Below are 18,557 nucleotides of genomic sequence, written 5' to 3' on the forward strand. Positions count from 1 at the left end.
TACCGAAAACCAACACACACTGATTTATATCTGCAGGCCAGCAGCTGTCACCACCCTGCACAGAAGAATGGGGTTCTGAAGACTTTGGTCCACAGAGCACGTGTCCTGTCAGACCAAGAGAATCTACCTATATAGATAGAACGTCTCAAAACAATTTTCTCGAGGAATGGATACATGGACAGACAAATTGAGAGGGCACTCCAACCAGCCACTATACCACAGGTTCCTGAAGGAGACCAAGATGAAGCAAAGAAGGTGGCATATCTGCCCTATGCTGGCTCTATTTCTGCCAGAATCAGTAGGATCCTCCGTAAACACTATATCAAGTGTGTTTTCTGACCATCCAACAAGATCGGGGGACTGCTGGGGAGTGTCCAAGACGACCTGGGGTTACGAAAACCAGGGATTTACAATATACCTTGTAAATGTGGCATGTCCTACATTGGCCAGACGACAAGAACTGTGGACATCAGGTGCAAAGAACATCAGAGGCACACTAGATTAAGACAGGTGACTAAGTCAGCCATTGCCGAACACTGTCTAGAACTAGATCATGCCATGAAGTACGAGGATACCAAGGTTCTAGCACAAACACCCAGATTTTGGGACAGTGTTATAAGAGAATCGACAGAAATTAAAATGGCTGACGATCTTATGAACCGTGACACAGGGTACCAGCTAAGCAGAGCCTGGGATCCGGCTCTGGAATTGTTAAAGGAGCAACGGGGTCAGCTGCAACACTACACAAACAGAAGAACCAGAGACATGGAGATGGAAAACGAGCCCCTGACGGACTGCCAGGCGCACCAGACCGAAGATGGAACACCCAGAAGTGGGACTGGTGGGCCCGGACCGCAGAGGGAACATCCAGAGCCGTAGCGGACGAAAAACGGAGCAGCAACGCTCCAGCAGGTCGCAGGGAATGGGCGCGGACCACAGAGGAAGCGCCTGCAGCCTTTGGTGGAGGGGGAAGGCCATAGTCATAAATACTGGACCAGGTCCACTCTAGGAGCAGTCTCAGGTCGCACCTGATGAAGGTCACGAGCTACGTGACCGAAATATCGTGCAAGTACGACGCTGATATCCGGCAGAACACCCGACAACCCAGGATGTCACCTCCATACTTCATTGTTGGCACCAGACTTTATGGCAAATGACGTTCTCCAGGCAAACCTTCCATCGGACTGGCACAGGGTACAGCATGATTCATCACCCTAAATCATTTGTTTACAGTCATCTATTGTCCAGTGGAATTGCTTTTAACACCATCTCAAGCATCGCTTAGCACTGACTATGGAAATGTGTGGCTTCTGAGGAGCTGCTCAACAGCTGTACCCCGGTCTTTTTATCTCCATAAATACAGTCTTTGTGCTACCTGGACTACTGTTAGAACTTTGGAACTCAAGGGTGATTCGTTCCACTGAGTTTGTGCGACTTTTTACAACCACCTTCCGCAGCCTCGACGGTCCCTATCCGTCAGTACACGAGGTCTGCTTTGTCTTGATTTACCTACGGTTGTTCCTTCGCTTTTCCACTTCATAATCACATCATCAACAATCGACTTGGGCAGCTGCAGAAGGGTTGAAATGTCCATGATGGAGTTGTTACATTGCATTCAATGACTGTTCTATGTCCGACGTCTCCTTAGTGACCCATTCTGCTCTTGCTGTTTCTCTGCTGACCACGCAGTGTTCCCCGCCTTGGTTTATACCAAGCGATCTGCTTCTCATGATATATAGTGTTCGATTCCATATTCCGAATGCTTTTGATCAGATAGCGTCTGTGGAAAGAGGTAATAGAAAAAATTCATTGGTCGATGTTTTCCATGTGATGACGTGTTCAGTATCTACAACAGAGTAGTAGCGACCAATTTGGTTGTGTTACTTTCCTCGCCTCATCTGCAGTGTACACTACTGGTCATTAAAACTGCTACACAAAGAATAAATGCAGTTGATAAACGGGTATTCATTGGACACATATATTATACTAGAGCTGACATGTGATTACATTTTCGCGCAGTTTGGGTGCATAGATCCTGAGAAATCTGTACCCAGAACAACCACCTCTGGCCGTAATAATGCCCTTGATACGCCTGAGTATTGAGTCAGACAGAGCTTGGATGGCGTGTATAGGTACAGCTGCCCATGCAGCTTCAACACGATACCACAGTTCATCAAGAGTAGTGACTGACGTATTGTGAAGAGCCAGTTGCTCGGCCACCGTTGACCAGACGTTTTCAATTGGGGAGAGATCTGGAGAATGTGCTGGCCAGGGCAGCAGTCGAACATTTTCTGTATCCAGAAAGGCCCGAATAACACCTGCAACATGCGGTCGTGCATTATCCTGCTGAAATGTAGGGTTTCGCAGGGATCGAATGAAGGGTAGAGCCACCGGTCGTAACACATCTGAAATGTAACGTCCACTGTTCAAAGTGGCGTCAATGCGAACAAGAGGTGACCGAGACGTGTAACCAATGGCACCCCATACCATCACGCCGGGTGATACGCCAGTATGGCGATGACGAATACACGCTTCCAATGTGCGTTCACCACGATGTCGCCAAACACGGATGCGACCATCATGATGCTGTAAACAGAACCTCGATTCATCCGAAAAAATGACGTTTTGCCATTCGTGCACCCGGATTCGTCGTTGAGTATACCATCGCAGGCGCTCCTGTCTGTGATGCAGCGTCATGGGTAGCCGCAGCCATGATCTCCGAGCTGATAGTCCATGCTACTGCAAACGACGTCGAACTGTTCGTGCAGACGATTGTTGTCTTGCAAACGTCGCCATCTGCTGACTCAGGGATCGAGACGTTACAGCCATGCGGATAAGATGCCTGTCATCTCGACTGCTAGTGATACGAGGCCATTGGGATCCAGCACGGCGTTCCATATTACCCTCCTGAACCCACTGATTCCATATTCTGCTAATAGTCATTGGATCTCGACCAACGCGAGCAGCAATGTCGCGATACGATAAACCGCAGTCGCGATAGGCTACAAACCGACCTTTATGAAAGTCGGGAACGTGACGGTACGCATTTCCCCTCTTTACGTGAGGCATCACAACAACGTTTTACCAGGCAACGCCGGTCAACTGCTGTTTGTGTATGAGAAATTGGTTGGAAACTTTCCTCATGTCAGCACGTTGTAGGTGTCGCCACCGTTGCCAACCTTGTGTGAATGCTCTGAAAAGCTAATCATTTGCATATCACAACATCTTCTTCCTGTCGGTTAAATTTCACGTATGTAGCACGTCATCTTCGTGGTGTAGCAATTTTAATGGCCAGTAGTGTATTCATCGCTCCCCAGAAGAAACCAGACATTTTAATATGCTGGAAGGTAGCTGTATACAACGTTAGGTGGGTGTTCATATCATTGTGTGTGTCTCTCTGACAGGGAAATCGTAAGACAAGATTTAACTTCAATCTTACTAATAGGGGAGATGCTGTAACCTGAACGGTAGTAGCCGGCCGCAGTGACCGTGCGGTTCTAGGCGCTACAGTCTGGAACCGCGCGACCGCTACGGTCGCAGGTTCGAATCCTGCCTCGGGCATGGATGTGTGTGATGTCCTTAGGTCTAAGTTTTTCGAAGTTCTAGGGGACTGATGACCTCAGACGTTCAGTCCCATGGTGCTCAGAGCCATTTGAACCATTTTGAACCGAACCGTAGTACATAGCTTCGTGCCTTGTGCTGGTGGGTAAACAAGGAGCTATACCAATGTGTCGGCACTGAAGTATATCCGAACATAACAATCTAGCTTTCAGTGTTGTTTCCCAATCCTCTGAAAACAGGTCACCAAGAGGCACACTGGTGTAATTTATACCCAGGTGTCTATCATGGCCTAAATGCACACTAGAACAGATGGAGGTGGGGTTAAAGAGAAGTCGTCAAAGATAACACGAAATCTGCTGGGTTACTCTTGTTACACACACACACACACACACACACACACACACACACACACACACACACACACACACACAGAGAGAGAGAGAGAGAGAGAGAGAGAGAGAGAGAGAGAGAGGGAGAGAGCATTCATCAGCTGTATGCAATCGTATATGATAAGCGAAGGCACACTAATAGCCAGATGCAGGAAACTGAGTGGGACACTTATTCTCAGGTTCAGTCTTGTTAGGGAGAGTGGCACAAAACAGAATTTACAACTGCGCGAAGGTTATATAAATTCTTGCGAATATTGCGAACTGCTCTTTTTCCTTACGTAAAAGTACGGCTGGTAAATATTGTTACACAGCTTCTAGCGACCTTGATGCTCATGAAGAGCAAACCTCCGACAAAAAGCAAGTGATATAAAAGGAATGCGATATTTCTTTATTAAAACAAAACAGAAGTTACGGAGGTTGAAGACAGCATTCCGTAACATCGTGCAAGATTCAGTACGCTCTAACGCAGAAATGAGCAAAGGAATGTTAAAGTCCATGCCAACAAGTTTTTTCTTACAGCTGCAAATAACGAACAAAATGACTATCTCCTTTATAAGTCTCACACAAATAACACCTTGTTTTGCTCGTAGTAACAACGCTTCCGAAGTAAGGGCGACAAAATGCATCTAACAAAAAGGAAGAGAGTGTTATCATCAAGGGGTTGCATTATTTTACAATAATATCTCGGAAATAGAATATGAAATAGTTTCTTGGACTGCACTCTGTTCTTTCACGGACGTCCTGCACAGTTAATGAGAGCTTCAGACAACAGGAAGCGCAGTAACTGCTGGTACAATACTTGCGGCAGAATATTTGTTTCTAATCTTGCGGAGCATTTGGGCCCGAGCTGTCTAGGGCGCTGCAGTCATGGACTGTGCGGCTGGTCCCGGCGGAGGTTCGAGTCCTCCCTCGGGCATGAGTGTGTGTGTGTTTGTCCTTAGGATAATTTAGGTTAAGTAGTGTGTAAGCTTAGGGACTGATGACCTTAGCAGTTAAGTCCCATAAGGTTTCACATTTACAGCATTTGGGCCTACATATTTGCCCTCTGATCACAGGTTGGAATGACACGTACGCTACGTCATTGACGCGTTTACATTAATAACGTCGAGTGTCGTTAGAAGATCGTAAGAAAATACAGTAAGATTTGGGCAAAATTTCCACTTGGTGTAATGAACGGCAGTTCTCTTTAAATATGGATAATGCAAGATCATAACTATAATCCGGCAGTATTCTATTACAAGATGAGAGGCAAACATATCGAATAAATACTAACGAGGAGAAGACCTCAGACACGGCCAACCGACTCGGCTCATATGTGACAGGCCGTTTGTTTACAACCTAAAATGTAAGACTGCAAGATATTATGTCTCGGCATCCCTGAGGTTTTTAGAAATCCGCCTAAAGAGTTCATGACGCGCAGTCGACTTAAAATTGAGATGATCGACAGATAATTGAAAACTGAGAGTTTTTCATTATTATACGTTGGGTCTGCAAACTCATACTTCCCTAGAAATCGAGGAAAGAAACTGTTAAGACTGCCGATAATGTTCTCTTAGGATAAACGCTATTCTATGAAATCACCGCTTGTGTAGCGACCGCGGCATGTTGCTAGGGAGCAGGGAACCTGTGTTCGATTCTCAAATGCATTCAACAATTTTTTTTTTTTTCCGTATCAAAATTGATTGGAATAGGAGAATTAATAGGGGAATGAATACGGAATAATAACAAGATAGGCAAATAAATTACTCATAATTTCTATCAGTAACGAATTAAAATTTTAAGACTCGTTTTATGATAACGATTCCGAGTAACAGTGTATGTTTACGTACGTAAAGAAATGTGTAGTGCTGCAAAGGAACCTGAAAATACGGCAAAAGCATTAGTGCCAAATGGAGGAATCCCTGTAAAATGAGTAAGGAAACAACAGTTTCAGATGTAAGCGGGAAATACAACCACTGATGACGTTTTAAATCAGTAAAATAAGACGCGTACTCTAACGCAATTTTCAGTAGTTGCAAACAAGGATTTTGATTACCTTCAATAATTACGTGCACAATGGTCACACTACCGAAGAATTCTTTTTATAGATACATATGTTCAAATATATATTTTATTGTTTTACCTCTCGTATTTGCTACTAGTTACTATTATTACCAGTTATTAATAAGTATTTTTCAAAATTATAGATAATTTCAGTAGATATATTACGAGAAATAAAACAGCGACTATAGTATGGAAGTCGTCCGTGGCAGAGTCATTTTTTGTTCTGCTGGAACACAACAGTGTTGTTCCTGTAGCGCCTTTTATGCGTCTAGGCAACTCAGAAAATTAGGATTTAGACTTTAAAAAAAAACTGAAAAATTTACTGTCGTCTGCACTTATATCGTATCACTGAGTGTGGACATATGACATTGTCGACGACGTCCTTAACTTGGAATTAGTACGACGTCCTTAACTTGGAATTAGTGCGCTAAACACAGGAACCCGCTGGATGCTACGAGTATTCGAGAGGAGTAGGCTAGGTGCCATCACCGGAATACAACTTCCACCATTTTTCCTATCAACAACAGTAAAAACAACATTACACTTCATATGCCCTCAACCCAGTCACGTACATTAAGAAGTTATATCTGAGATAACTTAACACGCAAAGCACCGAAGTAAGGTCAACTATAATGGAACGCTCCAAATCGTCAGCTATATGAATTGATAAACGGAAATACATAAGTTTCACACACCTGTAGAACTGATCCTTTTCACAACTTCATCACTACCATGCTTGTCTGAAAAATATTAAGAGGCCTAGTGATGTTTTAATTTTTTGTTTTATCAAACGAATATGAAAAATTTAAGATCTGCCACTTTGACAATACGTAGATTAAAGCTCTGGTTTCCTGCGTGAAACGGGTTCCCCAAGTCCTTGGTAGATTTCTGGGGTGTGTGATACTAGATACATATTCAGCGACCATGCAGTTCCCGTAAGTTATTGGCTGGTGGTTTGTGGGGATGGCTCTTATAGTGTCCCAGATGTGTTCCGTCAGTTTACGACCAGGCGAATTATGTGGACAAGACAACAATATGACTTCACTATCATGATAGTGAAACTAAGATAGTGCGATTCTGGCCTTGTTTCATGGGCAGTTATCCTCCTGGAAGATGTAAAATTTGTGAATTTTTGGCAACATCTTATGGGGCCAAACTGCTTATATCATTGATCCCTAAGCTTACACACTACTTAATCTAACTTAAACTAACGTACGCTATGGACAACACACACACACATGCCGGAGGGAGGACTCGAACGTCCAATGGGGGTAGCCGCGCTGACTGTGACAAGACGCCTCAGACCGCGCGACTGAAAGATGTGATCACCACCAGGAAAGACATAAAGCTTGAATGGGTGATGGTGGTCCACAGTAAGGGTCATGTAAGTAGTGCGGTAATACTCGTTCTGGCACATTTTGTTTGTGTGGTTTCCACACATTCAGGGGCAAATTAGCTCCCTCCCCTAAACCTAATGCTATGCTAATATATTTATGATCACATTGGTCTGTTAATTGATTTATTATCCCCTGGTGGTTGACTTATGACCCCCTGGAGATAATCTGCCTTTTGAGAAGCCCACCACCCCTCCTCCTCCACATCTTCCTACCACACCACACTAGGAAAAGGGGCACTATTTTATGTCACCACGCCCCCATTCATTACTGAGAAACTTTTCCCTCTCCTGGGAAATTCTGCAGCCATCCCCTCCCATCACCCATCTGGAAATTGGCAGGAAAAAGATATCTGGAAATTGGCAGGAAAAAGATACAGTCTATGTTGAGCTGATGGAAAATATGTAGGGTAGTTTCCTTTCTTTATTTTGGGTGCTATCCTTGTTGTGGATTGGCAAGAGAGCCACCCCACTACGAGAGGAAGCCGAAAGGCACGCGTTTTAGCTCACGCAGGCTGGCATGAGGTCTGGAACAGGACAAGGAAGTTAGACTTTAGCAAAAAAGGACGTAGCTGTTGGAATACTTAACTTTAATCCGTAAATGGTGAACATCGCTCTTGACGGTACATGTTTTACAGCATCAATAGTTACTGGTAATGGCGCTTTGCTAGGTCGTAGCAAATGACGTAGCTGAAGGCTATGCTAACTATCCTCTCGGCAAATGAGAGCGTAATTTGTCAGTGAACCATCGCTAGCAAAGTCGGCTGTACAACTGGGGCGAGTGCTAGGAAGTCTCTCTACTAGACCTGCCGTGTGGCGGCGCTCGGTCTGCAATCACTGATAGTGGCGACACGCGTGTCCGACGTATACTAACGGACCGCGGCCGATTTAAAGGCTACCACCTAGCAGGTGTGGTGTCTGGCGGTGACACCACAATCCTGTCGGAATTTGGCGGGGAAAGCTCAGCCCCTCCCCTTCCCTCCCCCACCTGGAAAAATCACTTATTCTGTGCTGATTTGTTGGACTGAAAGGTGAAAGTATTAACCCACCAGCAACTAGATGTCCCAATTACATAATTACACTGTTTCAGATTGGAGGTGTTATCCTGTTGGAAACTTTTTGTGTGTGTGCTCACCTTGATGTGCAGGTATTGGTGGAACTAGTGCACAGTGCCACCACCAGAGGACATGCCCCCACTAACCGCCGCAGTCCTCCATTTTGAGAAAAAACGTGGGAAAAATAGCTCAGCCTGTGCTGAGCTGCTGGACTGGAAGGCTCCCATGACAGGAAACGCAACTACATTGCAGAGGGCATAATAATATACTGCTTGTTTATAAAATTCAATTTTGATAGCAATTTGCAGGGTTGGATCTGTTTGGTGGAAAAAGCTGATCATTCTTTGCTGTTGGAAGGTACAGGTCTTGTAAAGTACCTAAAAAAAAAGTAATTAAATATGTAAATAGATCGCTTTTTTTCCAATCGAGCAATGAGTACCATTATGAAATCAGTGTCAACAAAAAGCACTCGCCACATGTAATCACACTGTCACAAACCGTGCTATACATATTTGACAAAAACCTTTCAGTCACATCTTCCTGCATGCCGCCCAGCATACATGCTCTGGGCTACCAACAACCCCTTGGGTCTTGAGCGCTAGACTGGGACGCGCCGGTCACCTATGGAAGAATGTGTGATACTGGATGTCAGCTTCCTTTGTAATTTGATACAGGACTCACTTCTTCTATTGTTCCCAAACATACACCTTCCACACCAGCTCATTGGAGACAGCTGCTCTATGTGCTCACCCTGATGTACTTATGCTGACTAAGTTAGGTCACAACATCGTCAACAGAGGACGCTGGGAAGAATAACCTTCCTATCCCTCTATCCCTCCTCCTCCCAATCCCCTCCTCCCTTTCCTCTCCCTCTAGTTACTTCTTGTTCGACAAAGTATCAGGTAGTGGCAACTCTTTGATACTGATACCTGGGAAATCCCTATTGAAACACATGCACTCTCTCTCTCTCTCTCTCTCTCTCTCTCTCTCTCTCTCTCTCTCTCTCTCTCTCTCCACCTCCATCCTTTCTCTCAAGTGGTTAATTCCCGACCAGTGAGCATCTGTCACGTGCCACCAGGAACCACACTAAACCCTCTTTCGTCCCGAAAAAAGTACTGGGTACCTGGTAAATCTCCAGCCCTACCCAAAATTTTGGGCTGTGAGTGTTTTGGAAATAGTATATCTCCACTACCCCCACTCAACTACATTGACTGACTAATTAATTAAATAGATACCTTATGTGTGGGACAGTTTTCCTTGCTTCCTATTGGTGGATACTAGGACTGACATATTTAGTGGGAAATTCTTGGGCTATCAAAAATTCGATTTCACAACTGCCCGGATTCTAAACCCTACCCTTCCCCCTTCTGGATTCACCTTTCATCATATTGGTGGCGACGGGCAAAGTTATTTCGTCTGGTGGGAAATCCATTACATTGGAGGCATCTGAAAATGGTAGTGAGAATTTCAAATTTCAACTTAGTTGCGCTATGTCGCTAAACAATTTGCAGGAGACAGGGCAGAGGTTTGACTGGAGTTGCATCGCAATACCACTATTGTAAACAAGAAATTGATCAATCGAGAATTTGATGTCATGATTGGATGCGGTGCTGTATAAAATAATACTTGTTATATCAAGTTTCTGGGGTGGGGGTGGGAATTTATGCCGTCACGGTTGAGTAATTCCTGGCCACCTGCAGGTTTGCTAAGTGTATCTTTTAAAACACTATGCAATTCCCAAGTTGGTTTTCTCTGCAACACCAGAACGAAAAAGGAGGGTAAGGGTATACTGCATGATAGGATAGTAACAATAACAAATCCACCTTCATTCAAACAAATACCAATCCACTTTTGTGCTGCAAGAGAGAGTCCACTGGGATGTACTGAGAAGCAGTCAACGTCACACACAGCAGCCATCACCAAGTGGACAGAGCACTTTGTAAACATATACATTTCAACCACAATCCATTCTGTCGTAGTTGCCATGGTTAGATGTCAGAGATCACAGAAACTTCCGTAGGCCACTGCCACTGGTCGTCTGCACACGATCTCCAGGTATTCACACACTGGTCGTATATAGAGACTGTCACCGAAACTGCCCAGCCGTCAACAGATCAATTTACATGGGGGAATAATCGTCCAGCGCAAATACTCGCCATATTGAATCTTCTCACACAACACACAAAATCCATCAGGCCGCCCAATATTATACTGACTATTACTTCGCTATTCACTTGCCCAGAGTGAGACACAGTTTGGTCAACTTCACCCACATACCCTGCCTGACCGGTTCAGTAGGCTCGGAAATGGCTCCCGCCTTAAGCTGGAAATGTCCACTCATTCCAACTACAAGCTACCTCCGCCCTGCGCCCAGACAACAAGTAGAGTCGTCCTAGGGAACCAGCCACATATTTATCAGTGTAACTACAATTAAATATTATGATCACAGCGCCAATCTGGTGACATTCTACAATGAGCAAAGTATCACGACTACCTGTTTGTGACAACTGTGGCTCTGGAAATATTAGTTTCCCATGTAAATCTACATCCTCCTTATGACTGGATGTAATTTTCCACATTAAAGCTTTCATACTGCTAACGGCTATTGAAGCACTGAAATCGCAGTTTTCCATGTAAAAAACAGAGAACTTGTACCTGCCTTACAACCACACATCGTCCCGCCCACAACATTTTCTTTGCGCATGTCGGAACACTGACCACAGTACATTTACATTCCAACCCATACACATTCCACACAAGCAGTGTAATTACTGTTTATACATGTACAGCGTCGAAAAACGTTGTGGAATGTCTATACTGACACCAGCTAGGTGTCTGGATTCATCTCAATTCTAGGAAATTATTTGACATTACGGTCTTCCAGCCAATCAGATTCCGGAAGGTGCTGCACCCCACCAAGACTCTCTTATATGGGAAAGAAATGACGGTTGCCTTGCCTTCAACTACCTAATTTCAACTACTTTTCAAGGCCACTCAACTATCCACGTCCCATTCATGCAGACCAACGCAAATAGGAGTCTCTTTCTTTGTGTTTTCTGACAGGGTAGAGTGAATTTGAAAACAAATATTCTTGTACAGAATCTTTATTATCTTCTGCATATACATTTACACACTCTCTTCATTTTTCTTGCTGTCATTTTCTGAGTGTAAATAGACATATACAGAGTGGCGCAAAAAGAACGCATGGATTTCAGACTAGTGTAATTGGCTCTATTTTGAGCACATACGATATGTACTCACATCACTGCAATTGGTTATGTATCCAATGTATGATTTGTCACGTTTCTCACGTTTTAAAGGTAACGTCCGGCAGATAATGGCATTCTTTATGAATACACATTAAAAGTCTTTCTTCGAAGTTCACCACAACTTTCGCCAACATGTCATGTGAAACAGCAACAATTTCTTGACGTACTGCAACTTTCAGGTCATTGTGTGTACGAGGTTTGTTGCAATAGTCTACTTTTTAGGTGAGCCCATAAGAAGAAGCCAAAAAGCTGACAAATCTGGCTAGCGTTCTAGCCAGTGGACACGGCCGTAACGTGAGATCACTTGTTGGGGAAGGATTTCTCGAACAACTAACGCAGAATCATTAGCCGCGTGGGATGTGAAAAAAAAGAACACCCAACGATTCCCACTTTGGACACTCCACACTACATAGTCACTTTTAAACTGGGCAGTAGGTTTTGATGTACTTCTTGTGGTTTGTCTGCTGCCAAAAAGCGACATTTTTATTTGTTTGCATACCCGTCTAAGGGAAAATACCCTTCATCGCTCAGCATCAACATAACATCATCATCAGCAGGAACATCAAACATTCTCCCACAAAACTGTCTCCATTCATTATAATCACAATCGTGAATGTTCTGTGCGATCATAATTTTGTAAGGATGAAAATGTAGCTGATCCTCCATGATGCGCTGCAACGAGCGACGAGACAATTGAACACACGCTCTTACTCTATCGACATTTTCCTGCGTTTGCACCGTGCGAGGACGACCAGACAACGTCTGCTTCATTACTGATCCAGTTGTCCGAAAAGAGGCAACCCAACACAATATTGTGTTGCAATCACGATCGAACCATTTCGCGGAACACTGAAGTGTGTACGGAAAAGCTGTTGAATTGACAGAGTAATTACTTTGAAGAAATGTTCAATAGCGAAAACGCGACAATGCACGGCCCATTGCGCCTTTGCTACTGAAGCTGGACGCTCTAACCTACAAAACAACAGGTCTCCAACACCGCCATGCCGCTCCCGCCACTGATACTACCCAAGTCGAATTCGTGCATTCTTCTTGCGCAACAATAATTGTTTTCAAATTCTCTCTACCATGCGAAAAAAATAAAAAGGAAAAGACTTCTATTTACAATTATCTGAGTGTATGGGATGTGGGTAGTTGGATGATCTTGAAAAGTTGTTCACACTAGGTGCTTCAAGCCAATGAAACCCTTGTTTATTACCTAAACAAATATCGTCAGACTGGTGCTGATGTGGTAATATTTAATTGTAATTAAACTGATAAATATGTGGCTGGCTTCCTAGAACGACTCAGCTTGGTGTCTGGACGCGTGGCAGAGGCAGCCGTTGGTCAGAATAAATAGACATTTCCAGCTTAAGGCGCGAGCCGCCACTGAGCCTCCCGAACCGGTCAGGTGGGATACGACGGTGCAGTTGACCTAAGCGTGTCACCTTCTGGGCGGATGAACAGCAAAATAATATTCACTGTGTGTTGGCAAGGCTTCACGATCGTGTGTGTTGTGAGTATTCTCCGATTTTTACGTGGGGCGAGTGTTTGCACTGGATGATTATTTCCCTAATGTAAAGTGAGTGGTTGACTGCTTGGCAGTCACAGCAGCAACCTCTCCGCCCTCCAAGCATCCGGTACGGCCAGTGTGTGGATGCCGGGAGATAGGTGGCAGCTGCCGGGGACCTATGGGACTTTCCAAGATCTCTGACGTCTAACCGTGCCAGCTACTATGGAAAGTATCGTGGGTGAAGTGTATGTGTTTACAAAGTGCCCTGTCCATATGGTGACAGTTGCTGTGTGTGGCGTTAAGTGCTTCTCATTACATCCCAGTGGACTGTCTTGTAGCAGAAAAGTGGAGTGGTATTTGTTTAAATAAAGGTGGATTTGTTGTTGTACTATCGTATCATGCGGTAAACCCTTACCCTCTTTTATCTTTCTGGTGTGCCACAGAGAACCAACTTGGGAATTCTATAGCGCTTTAAAAAAATACACTTAGCAGACCTGTAGGTGGTCGGGAATTACACAACCGTGATGGCATAAATTATGGGCGAAATTTGAAATTACAAGTACCATCACTTCTAATCGTGACATCAAAATCCTGACTGATCAATCCACTGTTTCTGACAATGGTATTGGTAACACATCCCAGTCAAACCCCTACCCTGTCTCCTGCAAGTTGTTTAAGGACATAGCACAACTAAGCTGAAATTTGAAATTCTCACTACCATTTTCAGATATCTCCAATGTAATGGATTTCCCACCAGACGATCTAACGTTGCCTGTATCCATCAATATGAGGAAAGGTGAATCCAGAAGGGGGGAAGAGTAGGGTTTGGAAACTGGGCAGTTTCATCGAATCCTGGATAGCCCAAGAAATTCCTGCCAAATATGTCAGTTGTAGTATCCAACCATTGGAAGCAAGTAAAAACTGTCCCACACAGAAAGTATCGATTTAATGAATCAAAGTATCGATTTAATGAATCAGTCAATCAGTTTGATGCAGTGGGATTAGCACAAATGTAATATTTCCAAGACATCCAGACCCAGCAATTTGGGTAGGGCTGGGGGTTTACCAGGTATCCGCCACTTAGTTCAGGACAAAAGAGGAGTTAGTGTGATTTCCAGTGGCACATGCCACACGTTTGCTGGTCAGAAAGTAACCACTTGAGAGAGAGAGAGAGAGAGAGAGAGAGAGAGAGAGAGAGAGAGAGAGAGAGAGCGCATGTGTTTTGACAGGAATTTCCTAGATATCAATAGCAAAGGGTTGCTGCCACCTGATGCTTTGTCAGACAGGAACAAACAAGAGTATGAGAGTGGGGGGAGGGAGGGGGAGGATGGGATTTTAGAGAGGAGGGGTAGGGAGGTTATTTCCCCTAGTGTTCTCTGTTGGTGCTACTGTGAACTAACTTAGTATCTGCCACTGCAGGGAGAGCACATAGAGCATAGAGCAGCTGATTCCACTGAATGGCGTGGAAGGTGTGTGTTTGGGAACAAAACAGGAAGGTACTCTGGTGCCAACTTTCAGAGGAAGCCGGCATCGAGTATCACTAATTCCCGTGCAGGCGACCAGCGCCTCATAGTCCAGTGCTAGGGACTCAAAGGGTTGCTGGCAGTACGGCGTGTGTGGTAGCGTGCAGCTACGTGGCCAGTGTGTGGGTGGACGATAACGCAATTTCCGGTTAGCATAGTACCCGGCACATCTGACCTGGGGTCGTTGCGAAGATGCGATCGGAAGGTTTCCACTGGATATGGGTTGTGGTGGTGGGCGAGGGTGCTTGTAAAATCATGAAATGGTGCATACAAGACCTCAGATATAAAACGAGGTTTTTCCCACAAGTTTCAATATTCCACACAGTCAATCAGTTTGATGAGATATTTTCCACTAAATATGCATGTCATCAATCATAAGTGTGTCATTATTTCCGGGGAACCGAGGTGCTGTGGGATCAAGGCCATAAGGAGTTCTAGTATCTGCCAGTGACATCACAAGAGTGAAGGTACAATGATTGAGCTATTTGCCACCAAGGAGGAGCCCTGTCTCTCAGAAATTGATTAAGTAAAATGAATGCAAATTGAATTAAACAATATATTATTATTACATTGATCTGAATTTTGTGCCCTGAGATCCTTTCTTTCCAGCACAGACTAAGACCTTTCCCCACAAATTTCCAGATAAGGGGGGAGAGGGTAAGTGGGGGAGGCGAGAGGAGGCCTGGGTGATTTCCCAGAAAGGGGAAAAGAGGCTCAGAATTGAACTGGGGAGGGGTGACAAAAAAGTGTACCTTTTCTGGAGGGGTGGGGAGGGGGTGGGATGGGGGATTGTGGTAAGGATGGATTATCCCCAGAGGATCATAAATCAACCACTAGAGTGTCATAAATCAATTAGCATTACAATAGGTTAAGCGGAGAAGGATAATTTGCCCCCGAATGTATGCTTTCCCCTGACTGTATGCAACCTGCACGAAGAAAATGACCCAGAAGCCTCTTTAATCTACTAATGGTTCAAATGGCTCTGAGCACTACGGGACTTAACATCGGAGGTCATCAGTCCCCTAGAACTTAGAACTACTTAAACCTAACTAACCTAAGGACATTACACACATCCGTGCCCGAGGCAGGATTCGAACCTGCGATCGTAGTGGTCGCGCGGTTCCAGACTGGAGCACCGAGAACCGCTCGGCCACTCCGGCCGGCCTTTAATCTACTAATCACGTAGTCCACAGCTGTGTCTTCGATTAGTACTACAAGTACCACGGAAGCCCGATTGCTTTATGCCTGCAACAGAACTGTACTCTGTTGTCAGATCTGCCCATTCTGTTTTACAGTGCTGACAAGCCTACGACCTCCACTTCCTGTGATGAGGCTCGGAGGTCCAACATGTTGTCACTTACTCGTGATTTCACCGGCTTGCGACCACTTTTCGTGGATAAGCACAGAAACACCTGACCAGCTTTTCCATTTTCGACATGCTCGTTCTCAGAAGCCGGGCTATAATAATCTGCCCTTTACCAGACTCGTTCATCTCAGTGGATTTTCCCATTTGCGCTCGATGTCGTCGCCAGAATGATACCACATTCGTCTCTTCTTTCCTTACCACGTCACTTGCCCGCAACGCCAACAGACGGCATTCAGTCTCGCGGTGGGCGGTGACTGTAATGTTTCGGCTGATCATTGTATACACTATTGGATCCTTATCACTCCACCTGAAAATGATTCTGCGTATTGACACAATGAGAACTAACTGGATGACAATATTAAAGGGCACATTTCTATTGTGTATCATCAGTATACTCGGTTGTAAGCTGCCATCGTGATGTGGTGCTGGTAAAATATTGATGGAAAGTCAAAGGAATCATACTTTGCAAATAAGCTTTTTGTGTAATCGCGTATCGTGCAGATGCAGGCCACTTACCCAGCAGTGGAGACGTTGGCGATGCGCAGCGTGGTGTTGCGGTGCTTGAGGGAGTAGGCCCTGCGGTAGTCGAGCGTGTGCCAGTGGTGCGAGCTCGTCAGCCACGACGGGAACCTGCACTTGGCCGGCGACGATGCTGCAACAAGCGCCACCAGCTCACGTCTACTACTAGTCTTTTAACCATACTGTAGTGGAATGTTATAAAGACAGACAAAAATATTGTTAACAAACTCTTTTACATCAAACTTCCCCAGCAGAATTAGACATAACTCTTCAGGCTTTCCCGGCGAGATCTTGACATGTGGAACAATCGGGTCTACTGCCAGATGTTTGTGTCACTCTGGCACAATACTTCTGCCACGTAACTCGTTGCCTTCTTCAGGTGCTACCTGAGACTGCCGTGTTGGAGGATCTTGTCCAGTATTTATGCCCAGAGAGCGCTAGGTGCTCTCCTTGCCGTCCGCGCCCGCCTGTCGCTGCTTGTAATGTGTTGTCTCTTCCCTGGTGTTCCCTCGGACGTCCGCGCCCGACTTGGGCGCCATCTGTGGCAGCTCTCTGAGGCCTGTCCTGTGTCGGGCGCGGACGTATGAGGGAGCACCGGGGAAGAAACAACACCTTAGAAGCAGCGCCAGGCGGGCACGGACCGCGAACAGAGCCTCTGACGCGAGACGGGCCTCAGACAGCTGCCACAACTGCAGATGGTGGACTAGGCGGGCGCGGATGTCCGTGGGAGCACCAGGGAGGGGTAAACCCTCAGGAGCAGCACCTGGCGGGCGCGGACCGCGAACGGAACGCCCGACACAGGACAGGCCTCAGGGAGCTGCCACAGATGGCGCCCAAGTCGGGCGCGGACGTCCGAGGGAACACCGGGGAAGAGACAACACATTACAAGCAGCGACAGGCGGGCGCGAACGGCAAAGAGAGCACCTAGCGCCCTCTGGGCATAAATACTGGACAAGATCCTCCGCTACCCTTCGATCGTTTTCGACCACTTCTATCTCCTGATGGACCATGTTAATGAGTAGTCTTACCCAGACGCATGGATAACATCACAGCCTGCATCCTGTGACGCCTGATTCAAAACTAACATGCATACGGAGGTGACAGTAGAACTTTTGTGTTGGTCACCACGTTGGTGCGGGCGTGGAGGGGCCCCATCCTTTAATAAAAATCCAAACGGCACTCTAACACGCCATTTCTCCAACCAAGGCTCGGCCACTCTGAGTGCAGTCTGTAGGCGTGACGTAATGTTTGATGGTTTCCAATCTTGCGCAAGGATGGCTGTGTCATCCGCGTAGATTGCCATCATTGTGTTGTGTGTGGTTGGGAGATCGTTTATGTAGAGGTTAAACAGTAGGGGCCCTAGGATGCTTCCCTGGGGTACTCCCGCGTGTATAGCGTGTCGTGTTGATTGTTTTCCCTGCACGTCAGTGTAGAAACTCCTGTCTGTGAGGTATGAGTGTATTAGACGCAGCAGCCCGTCAGGGAATCCCGCGTCGCTAAGTTTGCGGATGAGGCTGTTGTGCCATAGACGGTCGAAAGCCTTTTCGATGTCCAGGAACACTGCCCCTGTAGCTTTGTTTATGTTGAAGCCATGTGTTATATGTTCAACGACCCGTAGGAGTTGTTGTGTTGTGGAGTGGTGATTCCTGAAGCCGAATTGCTCCGGTCTCAGGATGTCATTTGTTATGCAGTGCCTAGTGATGCGTTTGAGAATCACCTTCTCAACAATCTTACTGAGCGAGCTCAGAAGGCTGATGGGTCGGTAATTTTGTGGGAGGCTGTGGTCTTTCCCCGGCTTCCTGAACATCAGGACCTTGGCCGTCTTCCAAAAGGCGGGGAAGTGTTGGTGTTTTAGTATGGCATTCGTTATGTGTGTTAGGTACTCAGTTGCTTTATCCGTGAACTCCTGGAGGACACGGTTTTGAATGC

At 45.7% G+C, this 18,557-nt stretch overlaps 1 protein-coding gene across 1 annotated transcript in view; it reads right to left on the bottom strand.

Annotated features, from left to right (window-relative positions):
* LOC124555708 overlaps positions 1 to 18,557 on the bottom strand; it is a 625,138-nt gene that overhangs the window by 242,416 nt on the left and 364,165 nt on the right. Inside the window, exon 6 of the mRNA XM_047129712.1 lies at positions 16,626 to 16,761. Coding sequence (XP_046985668.1) covers positions 16,626 to 16,761 — 136 coding nt within the window. The remainder of the gene's footprint in view (positions 1 to 16,625; positions 16,762 to 18,557) is intronic.

Source organism: Schistocerca americana, chromosome X (assembly GCF_021461395.2).
Source record: "Schistocerca americana isolate TAMUIC-IGC-003095 chromosome X, iqSchAmer2.1, whole genome shotgun sequence".
Lineage (NCBI taxonomy): Eukaryota > Metazoa > Arthropoda > Insecta > Orthoptera > Acrididae > Schistocerca > Schistocerca americana.